Source organism: Gigantopelta aegis, chromosome 8, assembly GCF_016097555.1.
Source record: "Gigantopelta aegis isolate Gae_Host chromosome 8, Gae_host_genome, whole genome shotgun sequence".
Taxonomy (NCBI): Eukaryota; Metazoa; Mollusca; class Gastropoda; order Neomphalida; family Peltospiridae; genus Gigantopelta; species Gigantopelta aegis.
This window is the reverse complement of record NC_054706.1, coordinates 30,296,942-30,319,130: the sequence shown is the minus strand read 5'-3', so window position 1 is coordinate 30,319,130 and position 22,189 is coordinate 30,296,942. Positions and strand designations below refer to the sequence as shown.

General features: G+C 36.6%; 1 protein-coding gene across 1 annotated transcript in view; it reads right to left on the bottom strand.

Moving 5' to 3' along the window:
* Positions 1 to 21,436, bottom strand: part of LOC121379246 (kinesin-like protein KIF19) — a 66,098-nt gene extending 44,662 nt beyond the window's left edge. Inside the window, exons 1-2 of the mRNA XM_041507769.1 lie at positions 21,105 to 21,436; positions 10,961 to 11,041 (exon numbers count right to left, since the gene is read on the bottom strand). Coding sequence (XP_041363703.1) covers positions 10,961 to 11,041; positions 21,105 to 21,152 — 129 coding nt within the window. The 5' untranslated portion in view covers positions 21,153 to 21,436. The remainder of the gene's footprint in view (positions 1 to 10,960; positions 11,042 to 21,104) is intronic.
* Between the last annotated feature and the right edge of the window lie 753 nt (positions 21,437 to 22,189).

The window sequence follows — 22,189 nt, the reverse complement described above, 5'->3', positions numbered from 1 at the left end:
TGTCTATTGTTGACTGCTTAGATGAACACTTAACCTGAACAGCCCGAGTTTCAAGTTCCTCTTGTGCTTTCTGCATCAATTCTGGGACACCATCAATCTCTTTTGTCAAACAGACACTTCGACAGGGTCAAATAAAATAAAAACCACAACTCACTTTGTGGCCTCAGTCATTACACATCTCAATAACGGATAACAACACTTCTTTTGTTTCCTAGTGAATTAGTCGGTAAATTTATTCTATTGTGTCCTAATTATCATTAACACATTTTATTAGACTCAGTAGATTTAAGCTGCATCTTCGAACAACACGTACATAAGCATTAAACACGTGTCATGCCGACTTCTGACCTGTATCGTTTCTTTCAACATCAAACGTGATTATAGCGACTTTCCGCTGGAATAGCTATTGCAATTTGTATAGACAGTTTATTGGTTACAATGCTATTTAATTGACGCGTGGAACGCCTGTTCTTGTAATCCGAATGAGTGTCGGCTCTAGAGTCTGATGACTGGCTTGCAGCCAATCAGCGCGTTACATCGCTTCATTAATATTAATCAGTTGACAATGTTTTCCGGAAACTGAAAGTTGGTTATGTGAACAGATTGCGATGGGCGGTTTTTCAACGACTTAAACGTGTATCTCTCTTTAACAGTTTTAATTCATTTCAAAAGACAGAACATTGGTGTTTACTTTACTTCCTGTTACCTGTTCCAGTCTCGGCTAAAACAAAGCAAGCATTAAATTTAGATCAGTTATTGTTGAACAGCCTTGGGAATGAACAAATATGAGATATTGATATCGTAATTTGGTCGCACTGGCGGGGTCGAAATATACGCAAAACGACGATCGGGACCGACTTCACTGGTCGTAATCCGCAATAGCGGGGTGGTCTGAATACCGGGTAATTTTTACTATTAAATATGAAGGAAATATTCCGGTCTTCTAAAAAGTGGTCTGTTTAGTGGGGTGGTCTTAGAATCAGGGTGGTCGTTAGGTGGGGTTTCACTGTATATATATATGTGTGTGTGTGCCCCTCCCCCTACTTTTTGGCACCTTCCTACACCCGTGTCAAATACGACATACACTGATAACATTATTTTTACGTTCATCAAGAAATGAACAAACTCCCATTGCTACTGCTTGATGTTAAATGGCAATGAATGTAACAGAAATTTAAATATTTATTTTTAAATCTCTCTTTTTAAAATTCTTTTAAACAGTTTATATTTTTGCCATAAGAAGAAAATAATAGTAACTGCCATTAGTGATGTGTTGTCAGAAGTTTTTTATCACCATCGATCCCCCATCCCTAAATGTATATCAGTGAATATAAGGTATTTGTTGGCTAATAGTGTTACAATATATCACAATTCTGTTAGTACCACTAGCCTAATTTAAGTGTTACTATATATAGTGACCTCAAATGGTTCCTCAAATATAATGGAAAATAGTTTAGATTTCTGAGGTATTTTATTTGTTAATTTTTCTCCCCACATAATTCAAGTTTGTATAAAAAGTATGTTTTCAATTTATTAAAAATGTGTTATTAAAAATATGTAGAAATAAGATTCCTTTTGACTGAAAATTAAAAACAAAGTCTAAATCAATTGTTCTGAAAGAGTATATTGTACCGGTATTTGTTCTTTTTACACACAGACAGACAGAGACAGAGACAGAAACAGAGACAGAGACAGAGACAGAGACAGACAGACACACAAATACACACACACAACACACACAAGAAGAAAAAAGAAGAAAGAAGAAGAAGAAAAGAAACGAACAAGATGTTGGTGCTATACAGTTCATGTATATGAAAGTATGCTTTCAATTAAGATGCATTATTAGAAATATCCAGAAATAAGTTTCCTTTTAACTCACAACAAAGAAAAAATGTGGAATCAATTATCACCTTGGCAACCAGGTGTGTTGCTGGAATTAACGCAGGTGTTTAGATAGCCATTGCTTAGGATGTTGCTTTGATTTTGTCGTCTACCTGACATATATGGGTAATTTACAATCTATCCACTTGTTGCCATTTCCAAACACACCTGATGCCATATTTGTCAGGAAAATCAATTTTCCCTCAGGTGAGATGGCTTTTTTATGAATACATAATAGTTAGCAGGAAAAAAGCTTTTCCGGTATCAGGAAGAGATGGACAATGCTACATGAGTGGCCGATATAGATATCATTTGTCTTGAACCTTGTTTCAAAACATATCTATTAAGCAAAAGCCAGTTGGATACAGTTTTATGTGAGCTGTAAGATACATGGTATATCTATAACTAGCTCTTTTATGTGAGCTGTAAGATAAATGGTATATCTATAACTAGCTCTTTTATGTGAGCTGTAAGATAAATGGTATATCTATAACTAGCTCTTTTATGTGAGCTGTAAGATAAATGGTATATCTAACTGGCTCTTTTATGCGAGCTGTAAGATAAATGGTATATCTAACTGGCTCTTTTATGCGAGCTGTAAGATAAATGGTATATCTAACTGGCTCTTTTATGAGAGCTGTAAGATAAATGGTATATCTAACTGGCTCTTTTATGAGAGCTGTAAGATAAATGGTATATCTAACTGGCTCTTGTATGTGAGCGGTAAGATACATGGTATATCTAACTGGCTCTTGTATGTGAGCTGTAAGATAAATGGTATATCTAACTGGCTCTTTTATGTGACATATAAGATAAATGGTATATCTAACTGGCTCTTTTATGTGAGCTGTAAGATAAATGGTATATCTAACTGGCTCTTTTATGTGACATATAAGATAAATGGTATATCTAACTGGCTCTTGTATGTGAGCTGTAAGATAAATGGTATATATAACTGGCTCTTGTATGTGAGCTGTAAGATAAATGGTATATCTAACTGGCTCTTGTATGTGAGCTGTAAGATAAATGGTATATCTAACTGGCTCTTTTATGTGAGCTGTAAGATAAATGGTATATCTAACTGGCTCTTGTATGTGAGCTGTAAGATAAATGGTATATCTAACTGGCTCTTGTATGTGAGCTGTAAGATAAATGGTATATCTAACTGGCTCTTGTATGCGAGCTGTAAGATAAATGGTATATATAACTGGCTCTAATTTCATGGTACCGTTTTCCCATGATTCAGGCTCGTGGGGGGGGGGGGGGGCAGGGGGGCCCGGGCCACCCAATAATTTTGGGGTTTTTTTTTTTTTTGATAACCTTTACATCTCGACTGAATGTAAAAGTTGTAGTGAGACTAATGGATCGAGAATTCGAGATTAACGACTCGATGCCTCGTTAAACAAATGTGTATGTCCTTTATAGAAGTTTTATCTATTTTTTGATGCCTCATTAAATAAATGTGTGCTTCCTTTGTAGAAGTTTTATCCATTTTTTGATGCTTCATAATGTGTACTTCCTTTATAGAAGTTATATCTATTTTTTGATGCCTCATAATGTGTACTTCCTTTATAGAAGTTATATCTATTTTCTGATGCCTCATTAAATAAATGTGTGCTTCCTTTGTAGAAGTTTTATCTATTTTTTGATGCCTCATAATGTGTACTTCCTGTTTCAAAGTTTTATCTATTTTTCGATGCCTCATAATGTGTACTTCCTGTTTCAAAGTTTTATCTATTTTTCGATGCCTCATAATGTGTACTTCCTTTATAGAAGTTATATCTATTTTCTGATGCCTCATTAAATAAATGTGTGCTTCCTTTGTAGAAGTTTTATCTATTTTTTGATGCCTCATAATGTGTACTTCCTGTTTCAAAGTTTTATCTATTTTTCGATGCCTCATAATGTGTACTTCCTGTTTCAAAGTTTTATCTATTTTTCGATGCCTCATAATGTGTACTTCCTGTTTCAAAGTTTTATCTATTTTTCGATGCCTCATAATGTGTACTTCCTGTTTCAAAGTTTTATCTATTTTTTGATGCCTCATAATGTGTACTTCCTGTTTCAAAGTTTTATCTATTTTTTGATGCCTCATAATGTGTACTTCCTGTTTCAAAGTTTTATCTATTTTTCGATGCCTCATTAAACAAATGTGTGCTTCTTTTATAGAAGTTTTATCTAAAAAAAATTCTATGCTCCATTAAATAAACATCTGCTTCAGTTCTCAAAATTTTATCTATTCTTTTTAATGCCCCATCTACTAAATCAATTACTGTTTTGAACAAAGACACTATTTTTTTCATAATTGAAATGTTAAAAGTGTCCACTATCTTCCAAGTGATTTATTGTGCACTTTCTGTATCACGTTTCATGAATAATTGTCACCATAGTTACTGATCAATACATCAAATAAATACATCGGCAAGGTTTGTGGAAACAAAACGAGTTACGTGATATCGATATAACAAGAGCTGTCGGAGTTAAATGGCATAGAGAATTAAAATCAATGGGACCATCTTTTTAATGCAGTAACGATTGATTTTGTATTTGAGCATAGATGTGTTTTGTAATACTGTGATCAATGTTCCTTTGTTGTGGGTAAACTGAACTATCAAGAAGATGGATTTCTAGCTGACAGGAAATTTAATAACAACATGCCAGTTATGTTTTTCTTCATGAGAGATGTTGTGATCCTGGACAGTGTGACGACAAACAAATGGAAAAACTAAATCAGTCTCTTCATGGTTTCATGGATGTAAATTATTTATTTTCTCGAGGGTTTTTTTCCCCCTTAAACAAATTACAATACCAGTAATCTATAGTCTAAATATATTTCATATTTTAAAGGTGCTGTATCATATTTACATGTGCCAGATTTCACTATTTTTACATTTCTTTGTTATAAATAATGACAAAATCAGTCCCACACATAATCTTTGCACAAATAGCATAGGTATGTCGAAATAGTAATATGGTTTCATGTACATAAACAGTTATTATTTTATATTTAAATAATAATTCAATGTATATAAATATTAATACTTATTCAAATATTTTCTTCTGTACCTTTCTAATTACTGTTTAAGAATAATGATACAGTACAGTACTTCCCATTGAGAACATAAATAAAAGTATTATACGTTTATAACTTTATTCTATGTGCTTCGTAAATAATATAACATTGTTTCTACCGGTCTGTTCACAAGTTATACATGATGAAATTTTTGGACATATTCGGAATTCTCCATTTGTTCACTTATTTTATATTTTATATTTACCATGAGTTTACATACTACATGAAAGTTAAGGTTTGAAATTATGTTCTCTGTAAATCAGTTGTTCATCTTTCCATTGCTTGTTGATGATCGTAATGTTTTATCACACAAAATAACACACATTATTTGGCATCCAATTGCCAATGATTAAGATACAAACATGTTGTAATGGTGGCATTAAACAAAATAAACTTCTTCGTTTTTTTCATTAATTATTACGAAATGGCTCTCTCACTATCTAAAGCAAGTGCTAAAATACCCTGATGCTGGAAACCAAAATGCTGTAGTAACATTATACTAAACATTCCGTCTTTTTCAATTCATGTTTTTCCATATATACATGTAGCTGTGATATTTACAGGCTGACCAACTTTCCGGAATTTTTCAAAAAATCTGGAATTTTTATCATGTACATGTACTCGGAATTCCGGAATTGATGCCAAATATCCGGAATTATTTTCAAATTCAATCGAATTGGGTTTTTTAAGCAACTAATTCTTATTACATTTTACATTCTTAGAATTAAATATCTTTATCACTCATTTCAACCTTAAGCTCCGTTTTGTCTAGTTTTGTGCCATTACCAAGACTGCAGGCGTGTGTCTATTGTCAACAGCCGACCAATGAAAATGTCAAGTAAAATGAAGCCATATATGAAAATTTTCTTTCTTATTTTTATATACTTGAATAGTTTATGTATTCATTTTAAAGATATTTTAAATATCATAGACTTATTATATTCCTACGGGGCAGGCATCAGTTCTATGGCGATGTCTGCAATTTTGCAACTGTGGATGAAAGCATGAATATATAACAGAAGAACGCTATGATCGAACAAGCAGTTTACACACCAGTTTAGGAAAAATGTAGCGGGTTTCCTCCGATGACTACGAGAGCTATTTCTCGTTCCAGCCAGTGCACCATGACTGGTATATCAAAGGCCATGGTATGTTCTACATGTATCCTCTCTATGGATGGTGCATATAAAAGATCCCTTGCTACTAAAGCGGGTTTCCTCTCTAAGACTATATGTCAAATTTACCAAATATTTCACATCCAATAACCAATGATTAATTAATCAATGTGCTCCAGTGGTGTCGTTAAACAAAACAAACAAACTTCTATAAAAAAATTGGACGGTTCCTTTTTTTTCCATTAGCTTATAACAGCATGGAGGCAGCCTGGTTCAACAACCTAAGTTAGCCATTAAGAAACTAACAAAAGAATAGGCTAACCGGGCTGTTGTAATTATATCCCATGAAACATGTATGAGATACATCTGAGAACTATCTAACCAGAACCAACTGTCCATTCAGCATGACCTTCATGGTGCATTTAGTCTGACAAAGACATGCAGTGTTCGAGATTAAAAATTTTGGCCAGTATCCCAGTTGGATACTAACATTTCAAAATCTGGTATCCCACCTGAGAATTTAGTATTATATGGCATCCCAGTGGGATACTGGATTCTTGAAGATTGGTATCCAAATTAAATTCTGGTATCCCCTGGATATCAGGATACTGTTAATGTCGAACACTGACATGTACTGGTTTTGTATCTGTAAAGAAGCTGTGTGTTTTTTGTCATGTCAACAAACTAATTAACATGCATACATGACGAGCTAACTTAATTGTGTTTCTGTGATTAACTGGTGTTAATTATTGAAAACCACAATACATTTAGTTGTATGATTAAAAATCAAAGAATTGTTTGCTTGATTACAAGAATCAATAGCTGAAATAATGTATTTTGTAAATAAAATTATAATAATTAAAAGCTAATAGTTTAACATGTGTACTGTGATAGATACTTTAATATTTTATTAAATTATAAAAATACAACATTGTATGCTATTTGTCTAAAATTTAAATTTCTTGCTTGAAACAGTAATTTGTTTACAACTTATAAGTTTGAATATATGACATCGTGTAATCATTAATAAATTAATTTTGTACTTGACAATCAAACTTTTTTTTTTCTAATGTTATTTGCATGAAGACATGTTAAATGCTTAAATGTTTACGTCTGTAGACTGGACCAAAGTCAAGATATTAATAACACTGTATGCAAAATAAGAATGCCCAAATTAAGTAAACACATGTTGATTTCAAAGTATTTCACCTAAAAAAACCATTAAAATATTAAGCTCTAATTCGATTAAGATAACTTGAAAGTTAACGTTAAAGTTTATTGTGTTTAACGACATCACTAGAGCACATTGACTTATTAATCAATGGCTATTGGGTATCAAACATTTGGTAATTAATTTTGACATATAGTCTTAGAGAGGAAACCTACTACTTTTTTTCCTTTAGTAGCAAGGGATCTTTTATATGCACCATCCCATAGACAGGATAGAACATACCACGGCCTTTGATATACCAGTTGTGGTGCACTGGCTGGAACAAGAAATAGCCCAATGGGCCCACTGATGGGGATCGATCCCAGACTGACTGCACATCAGGTGACAGTTTTACCACTGGGCTACATCCTGCCCCCAAAAGATAACTTGAAATGTATTTTTGAATATCTACAACTCTTCAGCAACTGTTAATAACATTACCGTGTTAAAAAGACCTCAGTATTTCTTAGAACAAGCAAAAAACCTGTTATGCCTAAATTAGACAAGATGTTGGTGGGAGTTGGTAGAGTGCTCGCCTGAGGTGTTTGGGTTGTAGGATCAAACCCCCTCGGCGCACACAATATTTGCCCCCCAACCCCAACCAAACCAGTGTCCTACGACCAGTACATATCAACAGCCTGTTCTACGAAACGATCTTAGCGCTAAGATCACCTTAAGTGCATTAGGTTGTTATGCATTTAAGTTGATCTTAGCACTAAGATCGCTTTGTGGAACGGGGCCCTGGTATGTGGGAAAGTGCATATAAAAATAAATCTTGCTATTAATGGAAAAATATAACAGGTTTCCTCTGAAGATTATATGTCAGAATTATCAAATATTCGACATCCAATAGCCGATGATTAATTAATCAATGAGCTCTATAGTGATGTTGTTAAACAAAACAAACTTTGACTTTTCAGTAGACTAGACTTCTTGTTGCTACATGTTTTTACAGCGTATTCATCAGTGCTGTTATCTGTGGGGTGAGTGAGAACATATACTGTGTAAACTGTGTTACAGTAAACTCCACCCATACACCGACTGGTTCATTCAATACTGTTTACATACCAGTAATAGGATTGTGTGGATATGTCATGTATTAATAATGAAAATACAATATATTACCATGACACAGTTTCACTTGTACACAAAATATGTTTGGTTTATAGCTGCTGATATTTGAACACAATGACAACAAGAAAAGCACACCGGAACGAGCTATTTTTCAATATCTAAATCATCTCGGGGAAGGATATAAGTTGTAACTCGGTGGCAAAATGCTAACCTAGATTTCAGATTGATGGATCGACTTCCCTGGATGGATTTAATGGGTTTTTCTGTCTAAATTAACCAGGGCTGATGCCACTGGTGTAGCCAGAGGGTGGGTGCATGGGGGCAGTGTCCCCTCCCTAAATCACACCTCTTTTTTTTCTCCACAACATATATTTTCCTGTCACCCCATAACATGACTCAGGGCTGCGGAATGCAACTCGCCCACTCACCCGAAACGGTAAAAACGCATACCGGGTGAGACAATATCAAAACCCACAAGCTCATCGGGCGACTCACAATTTTAAGTAAAACTGTGCTGACGAATGGTTTGTTTTATATATATGGCAATTGAAAGAGGTCATAAGATTTGAGGAAAAATCTTGCTCTATAGTGATAATATCTGCGGGCTAGTGGATTTTTGTATTTATTAGCCCGGCTGGCTATAATTTTTTTTTACCACAAGCCTGATGACTCACAGACAATGTAGTTGCCCCACGTGTTGAATGTGTCGTTAAATAAAACATTTCCTTCTTCTTCCTTCTACCAAGTGTCAAAATTTAATTATATGCTAAACACCAAAGTTTATAATGTGCTGAGGCCATGTGTCGTTAACAAAATATACCTTTGCTTTCCTTTCCCACACGTTCATCTAATTTTTTTATGAACAATGATGCTAGACTAATATTCACGACCATGCATTCTCCAAACGTTTTGAATTTTTTACCTCTGTTTTGAGGATAAAATTCCCAATATACATGTAAAACTTCCCAATTTTTTATCTTTTATTATACAAATGTACATAATTGTTTAAATATTTTAAAATATCATTTTAATGTCATATAATATATCTGGCTAAACAGAATAAAATACAAATAATATTAATATTTTTTGTCTACACAGGTCAATTTAGGTTTTTGAAGCTGAACCCAAAATACACATTTTAAAAGTAACACTTATAAAGTTCCCTTTAGAAAAAAAAAGAAGAAAGAAATGTTTTATTTAATGACGCACTCAACATATTTTATTTACGGTTATATGGCGTCAGACATATGGTTATGGACCACACAGATTTTGAGAGGAAACCTGCTGTCGCCACTACATGGGCTACTCAGAGTTTGGAGTCGGTATCTGGATTAAAAATCCCATGCCTTGACTGGGATCTGAACCCAGCACCTACCAGCCTGTAGACCGATGGCCTAACCACGACGCCACCGAGGCCGGTCCCCCTTTAGAAGTCAGATCCAAGGGCATCAAGTTAAAACTTCAAAAATAATACTTTGATAAAAAGAACAACATGTTTGAACCCCAGCTAGTTGTAAAACCGGCCTCTGTGACATCGTGGTTAAGCCATCGGACATAAGGCACTACAGGGTTCACAACCTGGTACCGGCTTCCATCCTGAGCAGGTTTTAACGACTCGATGGGTTGGTGTAAGGCCACTACACCCTCTTCTCTCTCACTAACCAGTAACAACTAACCCACTGTCCTGGACAGACAACCCAGATAGCTGAGGTGTGTTCCCAGGACAGAGTGCTTGAACCTTAATTGGATATAAGCACGAAAATAAGTTGAAATGAATGGCTGTAAATTGTGTGTGGGCTGTAAATACATTAAATGAACGAATGCTCTAAAAATGTGTCCAGTAGTAAAAAGCCTGCTATCGAGTTACGAGTAGTGAAATGATGATCTCACAATGTACAGCAGTTCAAAGCACGAATCAATAAAGAAATACACAACACTTTAAGTTGTTAAGTAGCGAGACTCGATCATAACAACTGTAAAGCAAACTACTATGTTATATGTAAACACGTAATTGCTGATATCCAAGTGTCCTGAGCTCTCAATTAGAGAGAATTAAAAGAAAGGAATATTGGTTTAATAACTCCTCAGCATATATCTAGGCAAATGGGCTTCCGTTTTTATAGGGAAAGCAGGAAGGAAATGTTTTATTTAACGACGCACTCAACACATTTTATTTACAGTTATATGGTGTCAGACATATGGTTAAGGACCACACAGATATTGAGAGAGAAAACCCACTGTCGCCACTTCATGGGTTGCTCTTTTCGGATAGCAGCAAGGGATGTTTTATATGCACCATCCTACAGACAGTACATACCACAGCATTTGACATACCAGTCGTGGTGCACTAACTGGAACGAGAAATAGCTCAAAGGTTGTTGGTAGAATGATGGAAATATATGGTGAAAAGGTTTCAGGCAAACCTGAATCTCTCTATTGGTTTTGTCCGAATTGATGATTTGTTGCAGCACTTAGTGGGGCAGTTGAACCCCTGATCTCCTGTCTTATACGCTTATGGCAATATGTGAATGAAATGAGTTTTAGAAGCCCAAGATGCATGCTCTGTGTTTTAAATGACTATATCGTATCACAGTAAAGAACACTCACGCTGTTTTCCACCTTGTAAGCGATGGGACTAGCACCACTCACAATCTCATCCTCACCCATTGGGCGGATCCGGAGAGCAACCTGAAATGAAATATTTATATAAATATTAATTCAGTATTCATTCTTAAAGGGCCATATATAAACTGGCACTGCCGGCCAGACCCACCCCCAATGACTTTTATAATCCTCTCCATTTGTAAATGTTCCTGTGGGCATCTGTTTTAGAAATAACAGTGTTGATTAAGATGATTATAATGATGATGATGATGATAATGATTATTATTATTATTATTATTATTATATTATTATTATTATTATTCTAATAATTACTCTTGTGGTTGTTGTATGTTAACATTATGAAGGCCAAACATCTTACGGTTGTACCAGAATTTATCATATACATGTGTATGGGCCTGCAGACCACTGTATTAACATTTATTTTGGTGTGCAGTATTTGATGACTACAAGTGTGACGACCCACTTACTTCTCTAAGTTTAGACAAATACTCTTGATGTTTAAATTAGAATTATCATAAAAGTAGGACTCGTTTAATCCCTTCTTAAAAAACTAAATTTAATGTTACAGCTGAAAATTATGTTTGTTTTTCTTTTAATGTTCAGTATTTATACATGTATATATGACTACAAATGTAACAATCCACTTACACCAATACATGTACCCTTGTTTAAATTTGAAGTATCATAAAGGCATATTGTCACAGACCACTGACCTATTTAATGGTCTAACAAAGTATTACCTGAACAAAAATAATTTGATTGGTCTCTAAATGTACTTTATTCAACCATCTTCATAACCACCATACTCCATTTATTAATATTTTGTAAAAATAACTGAATTATGGCAATGGTCCATAATTCAAAAAATAAAATTGCTGAAAGGGTTGACATGGATTTTACTGCATCCTGGTTCAGTTAAGGTGATGCTATAGCTAGATTTGGTTTCCAACAATTAATGTAATTTTTAATTGATTATCCATTTTTTGAGAAATAAGGTCCTTAAATCCGTGACAGTATGCCTTTAAACCTTTCTTTAGAAACACTACATTTAATGTTACAGCTAAAAATTATATTAGTTTATTTTAGTTTTCAATATATATATATTTTATGATCACAATTCTAACGACACACTCCTCTAATTTTAGGCAAATACCATTTATGCATAATTAGAAGTATCATAAAAATAGGCCTCAATTATAATCTCTTCTTAAAAAACATTTAATGTAAGAGCTCAAAACTTCTATTTGTGGGGTTTTTTTATAGTGTTCAGCAAATACCCAGTGGCATAGCGTGGGTTGCCAGCACCCGGGGTAAGACAAGTATTGCACCCCCTAACCAGTGAACCGTTAGCACTCCCCGTGTCCCTTCCACCAGTCCAGAATTTTGTGCCCAGGGCAACCGCCCCGATGGCCCCACCCATGCTACACCACACATGTATATATATTACGACAACAAATTTAACGACCCACTTATACTCCCAGGTCACTCCCTCTAAGGGTAGGCAAATACCCCTGATGTTTAAATTTGAAGTGTCATAGAAGAAGGCCTTATTACCCTGTAATTCACCTGTTGTTTGCTACTTTGGTATAAATGTCATATATTTCAGATATTTATTGTCTTGACACTTATATCAAGCAGTACTTCATTCTCTATAGTGACTACAGCTAAAATGCATCACAAATGACAGAGCGCTGACATAGCCAGGATTTTATGTGATCCTCTTGTTTTTAATGTAAAACAAGCCATTATATATCGTGGAGAGGAAAAAACATGTGATTGTGGTTGGGGAGGGGACAGGGGAGCAGGGGGATCATCCATCTGCCTCCGACTATGCCAATATGGAAAGGACATATTATCTTGTATTTAACCTCTAGACTTAAAAGGGGAGATGGTGAAAAAAGGGAAAACAAGCATCGGAGCACATAAAACGAGAGAGGATTCAGGAGAAAAACAATTTTGTTGGTTGGGGGAGGGGGGGCAAAGGGAAAAAGAGCATGTGTACCAACTCATCAAAAGGGCAATTCACTTTTTTTTTCTTTTGTTTAACAAGGGCGACAGCTAGGTCTCTTGGATCCGTCTCTGGTCTTTTTTCCAAATTCTAATAAGTATTTTACAACCACAGTTTTTTGTTTACTACTATAGAACAAGTTGATTAGGCCCCTAATTCATCATTGGCGTTTTGATGTCAAACATTTAGTAAGCAGCCTACTGTTTTGACAATGACGATTTTGATGATAACGGTTTTGTCGCTCAGATTTATTATTTAGGCCTACAGTCCGTCCTATCCTCCTACAAAAATGTTTATTTTTGTAAATAATTTCACTTTGGTATGATGCAAGAAGAAAAGTAAGTGTTTTGGAAACAACAAAAAATTGAGAATCAACTCAGTCTCAGAATCAGATGATGAAATAATGTTTACTGTCTATGTAGCATATGTTCATGGTACCGCTTTCTCCTCTCTTGTTTTTAACAGTTTCTTATTTGGCTCCCATTTGTAACAGGGTATTTTGTAAAAAAAATCAACCAAAAAAAAAAAAAAAAGTGTCCATGCAATGGAAGGTCCGAGTCGTTCATTTTTATGGCTGTGATCAACCAAATACCGCGCGAAGCCTTACATACTTAAAGTGATTTTCATTGGCTGATAATTAGCCAGCAGCCAATTGACGTTCATGTAACAAAAACAGGGTTCTGTTCAGCAAGTTCTACTAATTATTACGCTTATTACGCTTAATGTCAAACCGAGAGCTAAATTTCGGCCAATTTCGATGAACCGTTCTAAATTACGCGTCAAAATCACCTCACGAAATTGCGCAAAACTATTTCATTTTGGACCTAATCCTACAAGATATTTGCACCCCAAACCCTTTCCTGTCCTGGACGAAGGAGCTTGCGAAAGTCGACACCTGCGCTATGTAGCATGCTCTGAATGTGCACGTTATAGGCCTAGATAAAGTAAAAGTTTGTTTTATTTAACGACGCCTCTAGAACATTGATTTTTTATCTTATCATCGGCTATTGGACGTCAAACATATGGTCATTCTGACACTGTTTTAGAGGCAACCCGCTGTCGCCACATAGGCTACTCTTTTACAGCAGGCAGCAAGGGATCTTTTATTTGCGCTTCCTACAGGCAGGATAGTACAAACCATGGCCTTTGTTGAACCAGTTATGGATCACTGGTCGGTGCAAGTGGTTTACCCATTGAGCCTTGCGGAGCACTCACTCGGGGCTTGGAGTCGATATCTGGATTAAAAATCCCATGCCTCGACTGGGATCCGAACCCAGTACCTACCAGCCTGTAGACCAATGGCCTAACCACGACGCCACCGAGGCCGGTACGTTATAGATCTACCTAGCAACTGCGAATACGTGTTGCAACTTCGATATAAGGTAGGTAACGAATACAGATACCCTGCATAATCAGCCGAGGTATTCCAAATGTAGTGCAGTGCGCACATTATGTTCATACTTTCCTTACTTTCTACACTTTCTACGTCCCTTCGGACTATCCCAAATGATGGTTGACCAGCCTAACCTGCTTCATTTACAGAATAAATATCAGGGACATAAGGGCTAAGGTAGCCCGAGTAGGCCCTAATCTGATGTTAGAGAGCTATATTCCTAAATTGCTTTGTGTTGGTGGTTTTTGTTGTTGTTTGTTTGTTTGGGGTTTTTTTGTTGTTGTTGTTTTGTTTGGGGTTTTTTTTTTTTTTGGGGGGGGGGGGGGGGTTGGGGGTCCAAAACACTTTTACTTTTCATTTTATGTCAAACCAAATTGAAATTATTTACACACAAAAAAAATAATTGTAGGACGGGACGGATTATAAACGGACATTCGGATAGCTAGAATAACTGTTCGAATGTCCGTCTAAGCCTGGACCTGGGGTGGGGTGGGGGGTGTCGAATATGAACTTAGAAGACGCTGAACATTGTCTATATTTCCCCTTGAACACCTATTTCAATAGCCTAATTTAACACTGTTAGCAAAAAAAAAAAAAACGTTTTAGCCTCAGAAGGGCAGTTCGTCCAAACCGTCCGAATCCACCACCCCAGGTAATGCGTATGCATTGGCGTAACCAGGGGTGACCATGTCCTCCTTCCCACATCAAACCTTAAAAACAACTATTAATTTTATAAAATCATACATAAATACATAGTGTGGGTCCCCCCTCCAAACCACCCAATATAAAATCCTGGCTACGCCAATGTGCCCATGTTTAAAAGAGGTACAACAACCAACTAAGTTTTGGAATATAATATTGTATATACATGTAGATGCAAATGCGGTATCAAGAGAATTGTTCGCTAACTTTTCGTCATAATTTCCAAACACGCACGTACACACGGGCGTAAGTTGTGGGGGAGTGGAGACAAAAGAGTTCTTCAGGTTGATAATCGACTACGCTACACCTCTCTCTCTCTCTCTCTCTCTCTCTCTCTCTCTCTCTCTCTTCTCTCTCTCTCCTCTCTCTCTCTCTCTCTCTCTCTCTCTCTCTCATCTCCCCCTCCATCTCTCTCTCATCTCCACTCCCCCTCCTCTCTCTCTCTCTCTCTCTCGTCTCCCCCTCCATCTCTCTCTCCCTCCCCCTCTCTCCCTCCCCCTCTCTCTCCCCTCTTTCTCTCCCCCCTCTCTCTCTCTCATCTCCCCCTCCATCTCTCTCTCTCCCCCCCTCTCTCTCTCTCTCTCTCATCTCCCCTACATCTCTCTCTCTCTCTCTCATCTCCTCTCCCCCTCTCTCTCTCTCTCTCTCTCTCTCTCTCTCTCTCTCTCTCTCTCTCTCTCTCTCTCTCTCTCTCTCTCTCTCTCACACACACACACACACACACACACACACACACACACACAAACCGGTACACACACCTTTGCTGACGGAGTTGTGAAGTTTGATGAAAGAATATATTAATATCAATCCCCACTCAATTCTAGACGTGTTAATGGTCTACCATACAATCGGAATCGGAAACCCAACCAGTTTATAGCTGTCAGTTGAGCCATGCGTGGCCAATTATAGCGGTGATATTTTCGTCAACACCTGCATGGTATAAGCTCACGTGTGTCGATTCCCAATACAAATCTTTGTCAGATGATTTCACACTTGTCTTCAGGTGTGAAACGTTACCGTAAAATAGTGTGACAGTGAAAAAGGCGTTAATTACAGTAACTGGGCTAACATAAAGACAAAACACTTCTCTGTTAATGGATCCTAGAGACATTGTTCTTAAAAAAGTGTCATTCACAATTCTCAACATTTTTATGACTACGGATCGTACTCTCTTTTAGTTCCTCCTTCTAAAATCTTACATTAAAAATGTTGATTTGTAAGGATATTTTTACTTTTTAAAAATATTTTTTTATTATAATTTTTTATTATTACTATTATTCTGGTGATAAATGCAAACCGTCCCTAGACCAATATAATTTTATAAGTGTGTCCTTTTGCATTAAACTCCCCCAATCCGATTCTAAAATAAATTTGGGACCCTCCTCAGAATAAAACTGTACATAATATAGCAACCCAACAACACCCACACCCAGCTAGCTAGATACGCTACGCCGGCTAGCTACCGATAGCCGTTTTTATTGGCGTATGTTCATTATTTGCTTTCACAAATCTGCGTACATTTTGTTATTCTGTGTCCAGATAACATAGGCCTATATTATTCTTCGACTAGTCACTATTGACTACCAATGGGTAAGTGTTTGGAACATTGCAAGTTGAATGGACGTCCCATAACCAGGATAGATCCTGGCCTGTGTGTACATGCCTTTATAAATGCGCTTGGTTGAAAGTACTATTCAGGCAAGTCAATATTTATGTTGCACTAATAAGACGCAAGGAAGAATGAAGACATTTAGATTTTTTTTTTTTTAATTGGTAATAACAAGTGTACATGAACATCCGCAGGGAAAGAAAGAAAGAAAGAAATGTTTTATTTAACGACGCACTCAACACATTTTATTTACGGTTATATGGCGTCAGACACATGGTTAAGGACCACACAGCTTTTGCGAGAAAACCCGCTGTCGCCACTACATGGGCTACTCTTTCCGATTAGCAGCTAGGGATCTTTTATTTGCGCTTCCCACAGGCAGGATAACACAAACCATGGCCTTTGTTAACCAGTTATGGATCACTGGTCGGTGCAAGTGGTTTACACCTACCCATTGAGCCTTGCGGAGCACTCACTCAGGGTTTAGAGTCGGTATCTGGATTAAAAATCCCATGCCTCGGCTGGGATCCGAACCCAGTACCTACCAGCCTGTAGACCGATGGCCTAACCACGACACCACCGAGGCCGGTTTACATCCGCAGGGATGTAGGCGGGGTGGATGGGGTGGGTGAACGTTCTCCCCCACCCACTGACTCTAAAAGGTGGGTTTATTTTATTTTATTTTTATTAAAAAAAAAATTGGGGGGGGGGGGGGGGGGGGCATGACAGATCCAGGATTTTGTATGGGAGGGGGTCACAAAATTCTAAAAAGGCAAATAAGCCGAGCTTCCAAAGATAGCGAGATCTGTGTGAGGGTTCGGGGCATATTTTCTTAAAATTTAAAAAAAAAAAAAAAAAAAAAAAGCTCAATTTAGGGTGGTACCGGTATATAAAATTGTGGATGATGAATTTAACAAAAAAAGAAAAAAAAAAGAAAAAGAAAGGTATTAAAAAGAACACTTAAAACGGGCGGAGGGGGTTTCAAGGGACCCCCGTGACCCCCTCTGGAAAGTCGTCTTTCCTCCCAGTTGCCTAATCGTCTGACGCGTATGCCCTTCCCTGATAGTTGTCAGATAATTGAGTAAATAGATGCGTCGATGCATTTTAAATGGTTTCATTAGTGTCGCCAGTAGCGTGGCTACCAATGACGCAGGAACGTAGTTGCGTGCATACAATAATCATACAAATGAAAACAAAATATCGGAAATAGCGTTTAGTTGTCGTAAATTGTTATTTTAATTTTGATATTATCTCCATCGTAGCTGAAGCCACGATTTAAACGTTGATTTGGTGAATGTTTGCAGATTTCAACCCATGCAATTAAGAAAATTTTTACGAAAAAAAAAAAAAAAAAAAAAAAAAAAAACATGCCGTGTATTTTTTTTTTTTTTTAAATCGAATATAGTCCACAGCAAAAAAAAATAGAAAAAAAGTGACGTGGATAATCAAACACTCCACAGCATTGCAAACTGTCATGGACGGGTTGAGTAACTTACACTGGTATTCGTCTACGAATGTGAGCTCTGTAAGCGTCTAACCATTTCCCGTGAGTTCAACAGCTGCTCAAATTGATACCTTTAGAGGGACGTTACTTGTAATAGAAGTTTTGTATTACAAAATAATGACAACCAATGCCCAAACTCTGGATTTGGGACACACACATACACTGTGTTTTACACGTGTTATAGGGCGACAGGCAAAATTTTTAAAAGTGGTGTCGAAAAAGATGTGCATATATAATACTCGGCCTATGGGCAAGTGCATATAAAAGATTTCTTGCTGCTTCTGATGTAGGAGTAGCCTATTGTGAAGCGGCAAGTTGGTTTCCTGTCTTTCTATCTCTTTAGATATCAAAAGGGCTGGACGTATCCCAGTGGTAAAGCGCTCACTTGATACGTGATCGATCTAGGATCTATCCCGTCGGTGGGTCCATTGGGCTATTTCTTGTTCCAGCCAGTGCACTACGATTTGTATATCAAAGGCCGTGGTATGTGCTATCCTGTCTGAGGGATGGTGCATATAAAAGATACCTTGCTAATGTAGCGGGGTTTCTCTCTAAGGCCGAATGTTTGGCATCCACTAGACGATGATTAACAAATCAATGTGCTATAGTGGCGTTGTTAATAAACAAGCTTTAACTTATTCCAAACACAAAAGAAAAAAAATATATATAAACAAAGACAGACAGATATATAGATAAATAGATACATACATAGACCGACCGACAGACAGGTAGGTAGGTAGGTAGGTAAGTGGGTAGGTAGGTAATGCAGATATGCTGGCAGGCAGGCAGATGCAGATAGAGAGATAGACAGACAGACAGACAGACAGACAGACTGAGATATTTCTGTTAAATAGAAATAAAGAATGCCATTTTGCATGACTATATCAATACAAATAGGCTATTCGATTACTAAATCACCTTATATTAAAATTATCCGTTCTTTCTTTTCTTTTTTCTTTTTCCCCCCCTTTGTCACCCCCACCCCACCCCCTAAAACACATAAATATGGGGGTATGTTGGTAAAGGAGCAGTTAACACTTTCATAGAAAGAAGAACGATGTGAAAAAAGTCATTTTTATTTAGAGTGCCCTTTATGTACAGTAAAATCACCAAAAATTTCTTAACTTTTATGAGGGTGGAACCCTCCTAGATTACACACTACATATATATAATGGCCTGCGGCTGTATGTGGTGTCGGGTTTCACCCACCACAACTTAGAATATGATCCTGTGTGCCATGTTTCAATGGCCCGACCCAAGTTCGTTTAGTCCACATACGCCCTGATTGCGTAGTGATATTGGTTTCTTTAACACAACCGTTGGTAAGAACATTATTCGTTATTTTTAATAGCACATACTAATAACATATATGTATGACAACAATTTAAAGACATACGACTGGTGGCTCCTAGGTGATGATCAGATCGCCAGTGTCATGCCATCCAATGAAAAATAAGCACGATCGAAATCTATCACTCTGCGAGGAACAAGTTAGCCAGAAATTGACTTGTCTGTGACTAATACGTTAACTACAAAAGCTAGGGGAAAATAATTTAAATTTATTTTATGACTGTTTTTGAAGATATGTAAGAAATAAAATACTGCATTCGATTCCGTTAAATGTCATTTATCTTACAACTCGTTACATTTCAAAACGTATCCAACTCGCTTTCGCTCATTAGATACATTTAAAAAAAAAAAATTCGTTGTGAGATAAATAACAGCTATCGGTCACTCGCGTAGTATTCTCTAAATATCAGTGTCGTTAATGTCATACAATGAAAATAAACAATATTACCTTTTAAGAATCCGTGTTTCATCTCTTAAATTTCAATTAAAAGAACAACAAAAATACGTTTTTAGCTGCTTTAAGATACATCAAATAATTACATTTTCAAAGTTCACATCATTCGTTTAATGTAATTGGAAATGGTATTATTTTAGAATGCCTATTTCTGTATTTAAAGAAACAAACTGAGAGAAAGAAACAATACGGGAAGACTTGATATTGTTGACCAAATACCAGTTACTATTTAGCGTCAGGTGTAAGGTACAAAGATGTAATGTGGGAGGTTTGTTTGATACATAATTTATTGCTTTAAAAAAAACCCACACAAAAACAAATGGATTAGGCACATCTTATATGGGATTAAATGTCAATAACGTGAGACTGGATGTCAGTAAAACGGTTAACGTCCTGACACTGTGAGTAAGGGTTTTAGGTTGCAGTCATTCTTCCACGTTACTGTTAGTTTGATCCCTCATTTCTTTCCATTTGAACAGACATATATATGTGGTGTGTATATATATATATATATATATATATATATATATATATATATATATATATGTATGTATGTATGTATGTATGTATGTATTGATGTATAAATATCTATATATTGTATGTATGTCGAGGTTGACTGTTACATATATAGATATTAACGCATTGGCACAGGGGATAATTAAATCCTTTCTGGCCTCACAAATTGTCCCATGCCGTTGCTGGGACTCGATCCTGTGGCTCTGTATGTATGTGTGTGTGTGTGTGTGTGTATATATATATATATATATATATATATATATATATATTGCATAAACAACAAAAGGATTGGGCATAAGTTTGCCAACTTACTAGGCCCTCTTATCTATACATGAATGGATGAATGAATGAATGAATGAATGAATGAATGAATGAACGAATGAATGAATGAATATATACCAATATATATATATATTAATAACTTATTTATAATGACTTATTTTAAATATAGGTAACCACATCTACACTAAAGTTTTATAACCATAGCAAATAAAATTAAAGGTAAAAATACACAAATATTTTATACACAACGTACTATTATTTGTTTTAATATTAAACGTTAAATAAATATTCCTGGGGTTGTTTTTTACCGTGAGGTTCTGCTCTCCGCCGCTTTTCGTTGGTTTCAGTTCAGTCATTTTCTAGTAAACAGGTCTTACTCCCCATTTCAAGACGTTGGTCATATCCCTGGTTCTCTTAAGTGTAACGTATCTGTCGATACACTATTGCTGCTAATTTCCGCTAAGTAGAACACCAAGTCGTGTTATATACAATATATATATATATATATATATATATTCACGTGGACTGTTGATAATGTTGGTAGTGTCACTTGATCATGGCGAACAATTCAGCCCATGTCAAAGACAAAATGGATTTGCAAACACTATAAATAATTGTTGGAGCGTGTCGACACTGTACTACCGTGATCGGCTTTAAAATAATAAATCGCCGGATAATATGCCAATCGAAGCACGCTTGTTAATCCGTTTCCACTAGTCACGTGAACTACTTGTGAGATCACTACGCCAGGTAGCCAGCCTGTTTATATCCAATACCGTGGCAGTCTCCAAAGGTGTGTTATTGGACCTGGGCGAAGATAGTTACGCAAATCGATCAGAAAGAAAGACTCGCGTTTACGACTACAAAAGCTTGGGACTAGAACGGGATGTTTAATTCAGTAGCTGTGTGCGATGGGTCGAAAGATCAACACCCCCCTGGGTGTTCCACGACTAGTATTGTCAAAAGCCGTAGTACTAGCTGTACTGTCTGCGGGAATATGCATATAAACGAACCCTTGCCGCTAAACTGAAATAATTTGCTTGTTACGTGGCAAAAACAGGTTTCCTCTCTCACAGTTTTAACGCACCATTAACCCTACCCGTCATCCAGTTAAGTCTTTGTTATTTTTAGCATTTTAAAACTAGTAGTACCGGCCTCGGTGGCGTGGTTAAGCCATCGGACATAATGCTGGTAGGTATTGGGTTCGCAGCCCAATACCGGCTCCCACCCAGAGCGAGTTTTAACGACTAAATGGGTAGGTGTAAGACCACTACACCCTCATCTCTCTTACTAACCACTAACAACTAACCCACTGTCCTGGGCAGACAGCTGAGATAGCTGCAGTGTGTGACCAGGACAGCGTGCTTGAACCTTAATTGGATATAAGCACGAA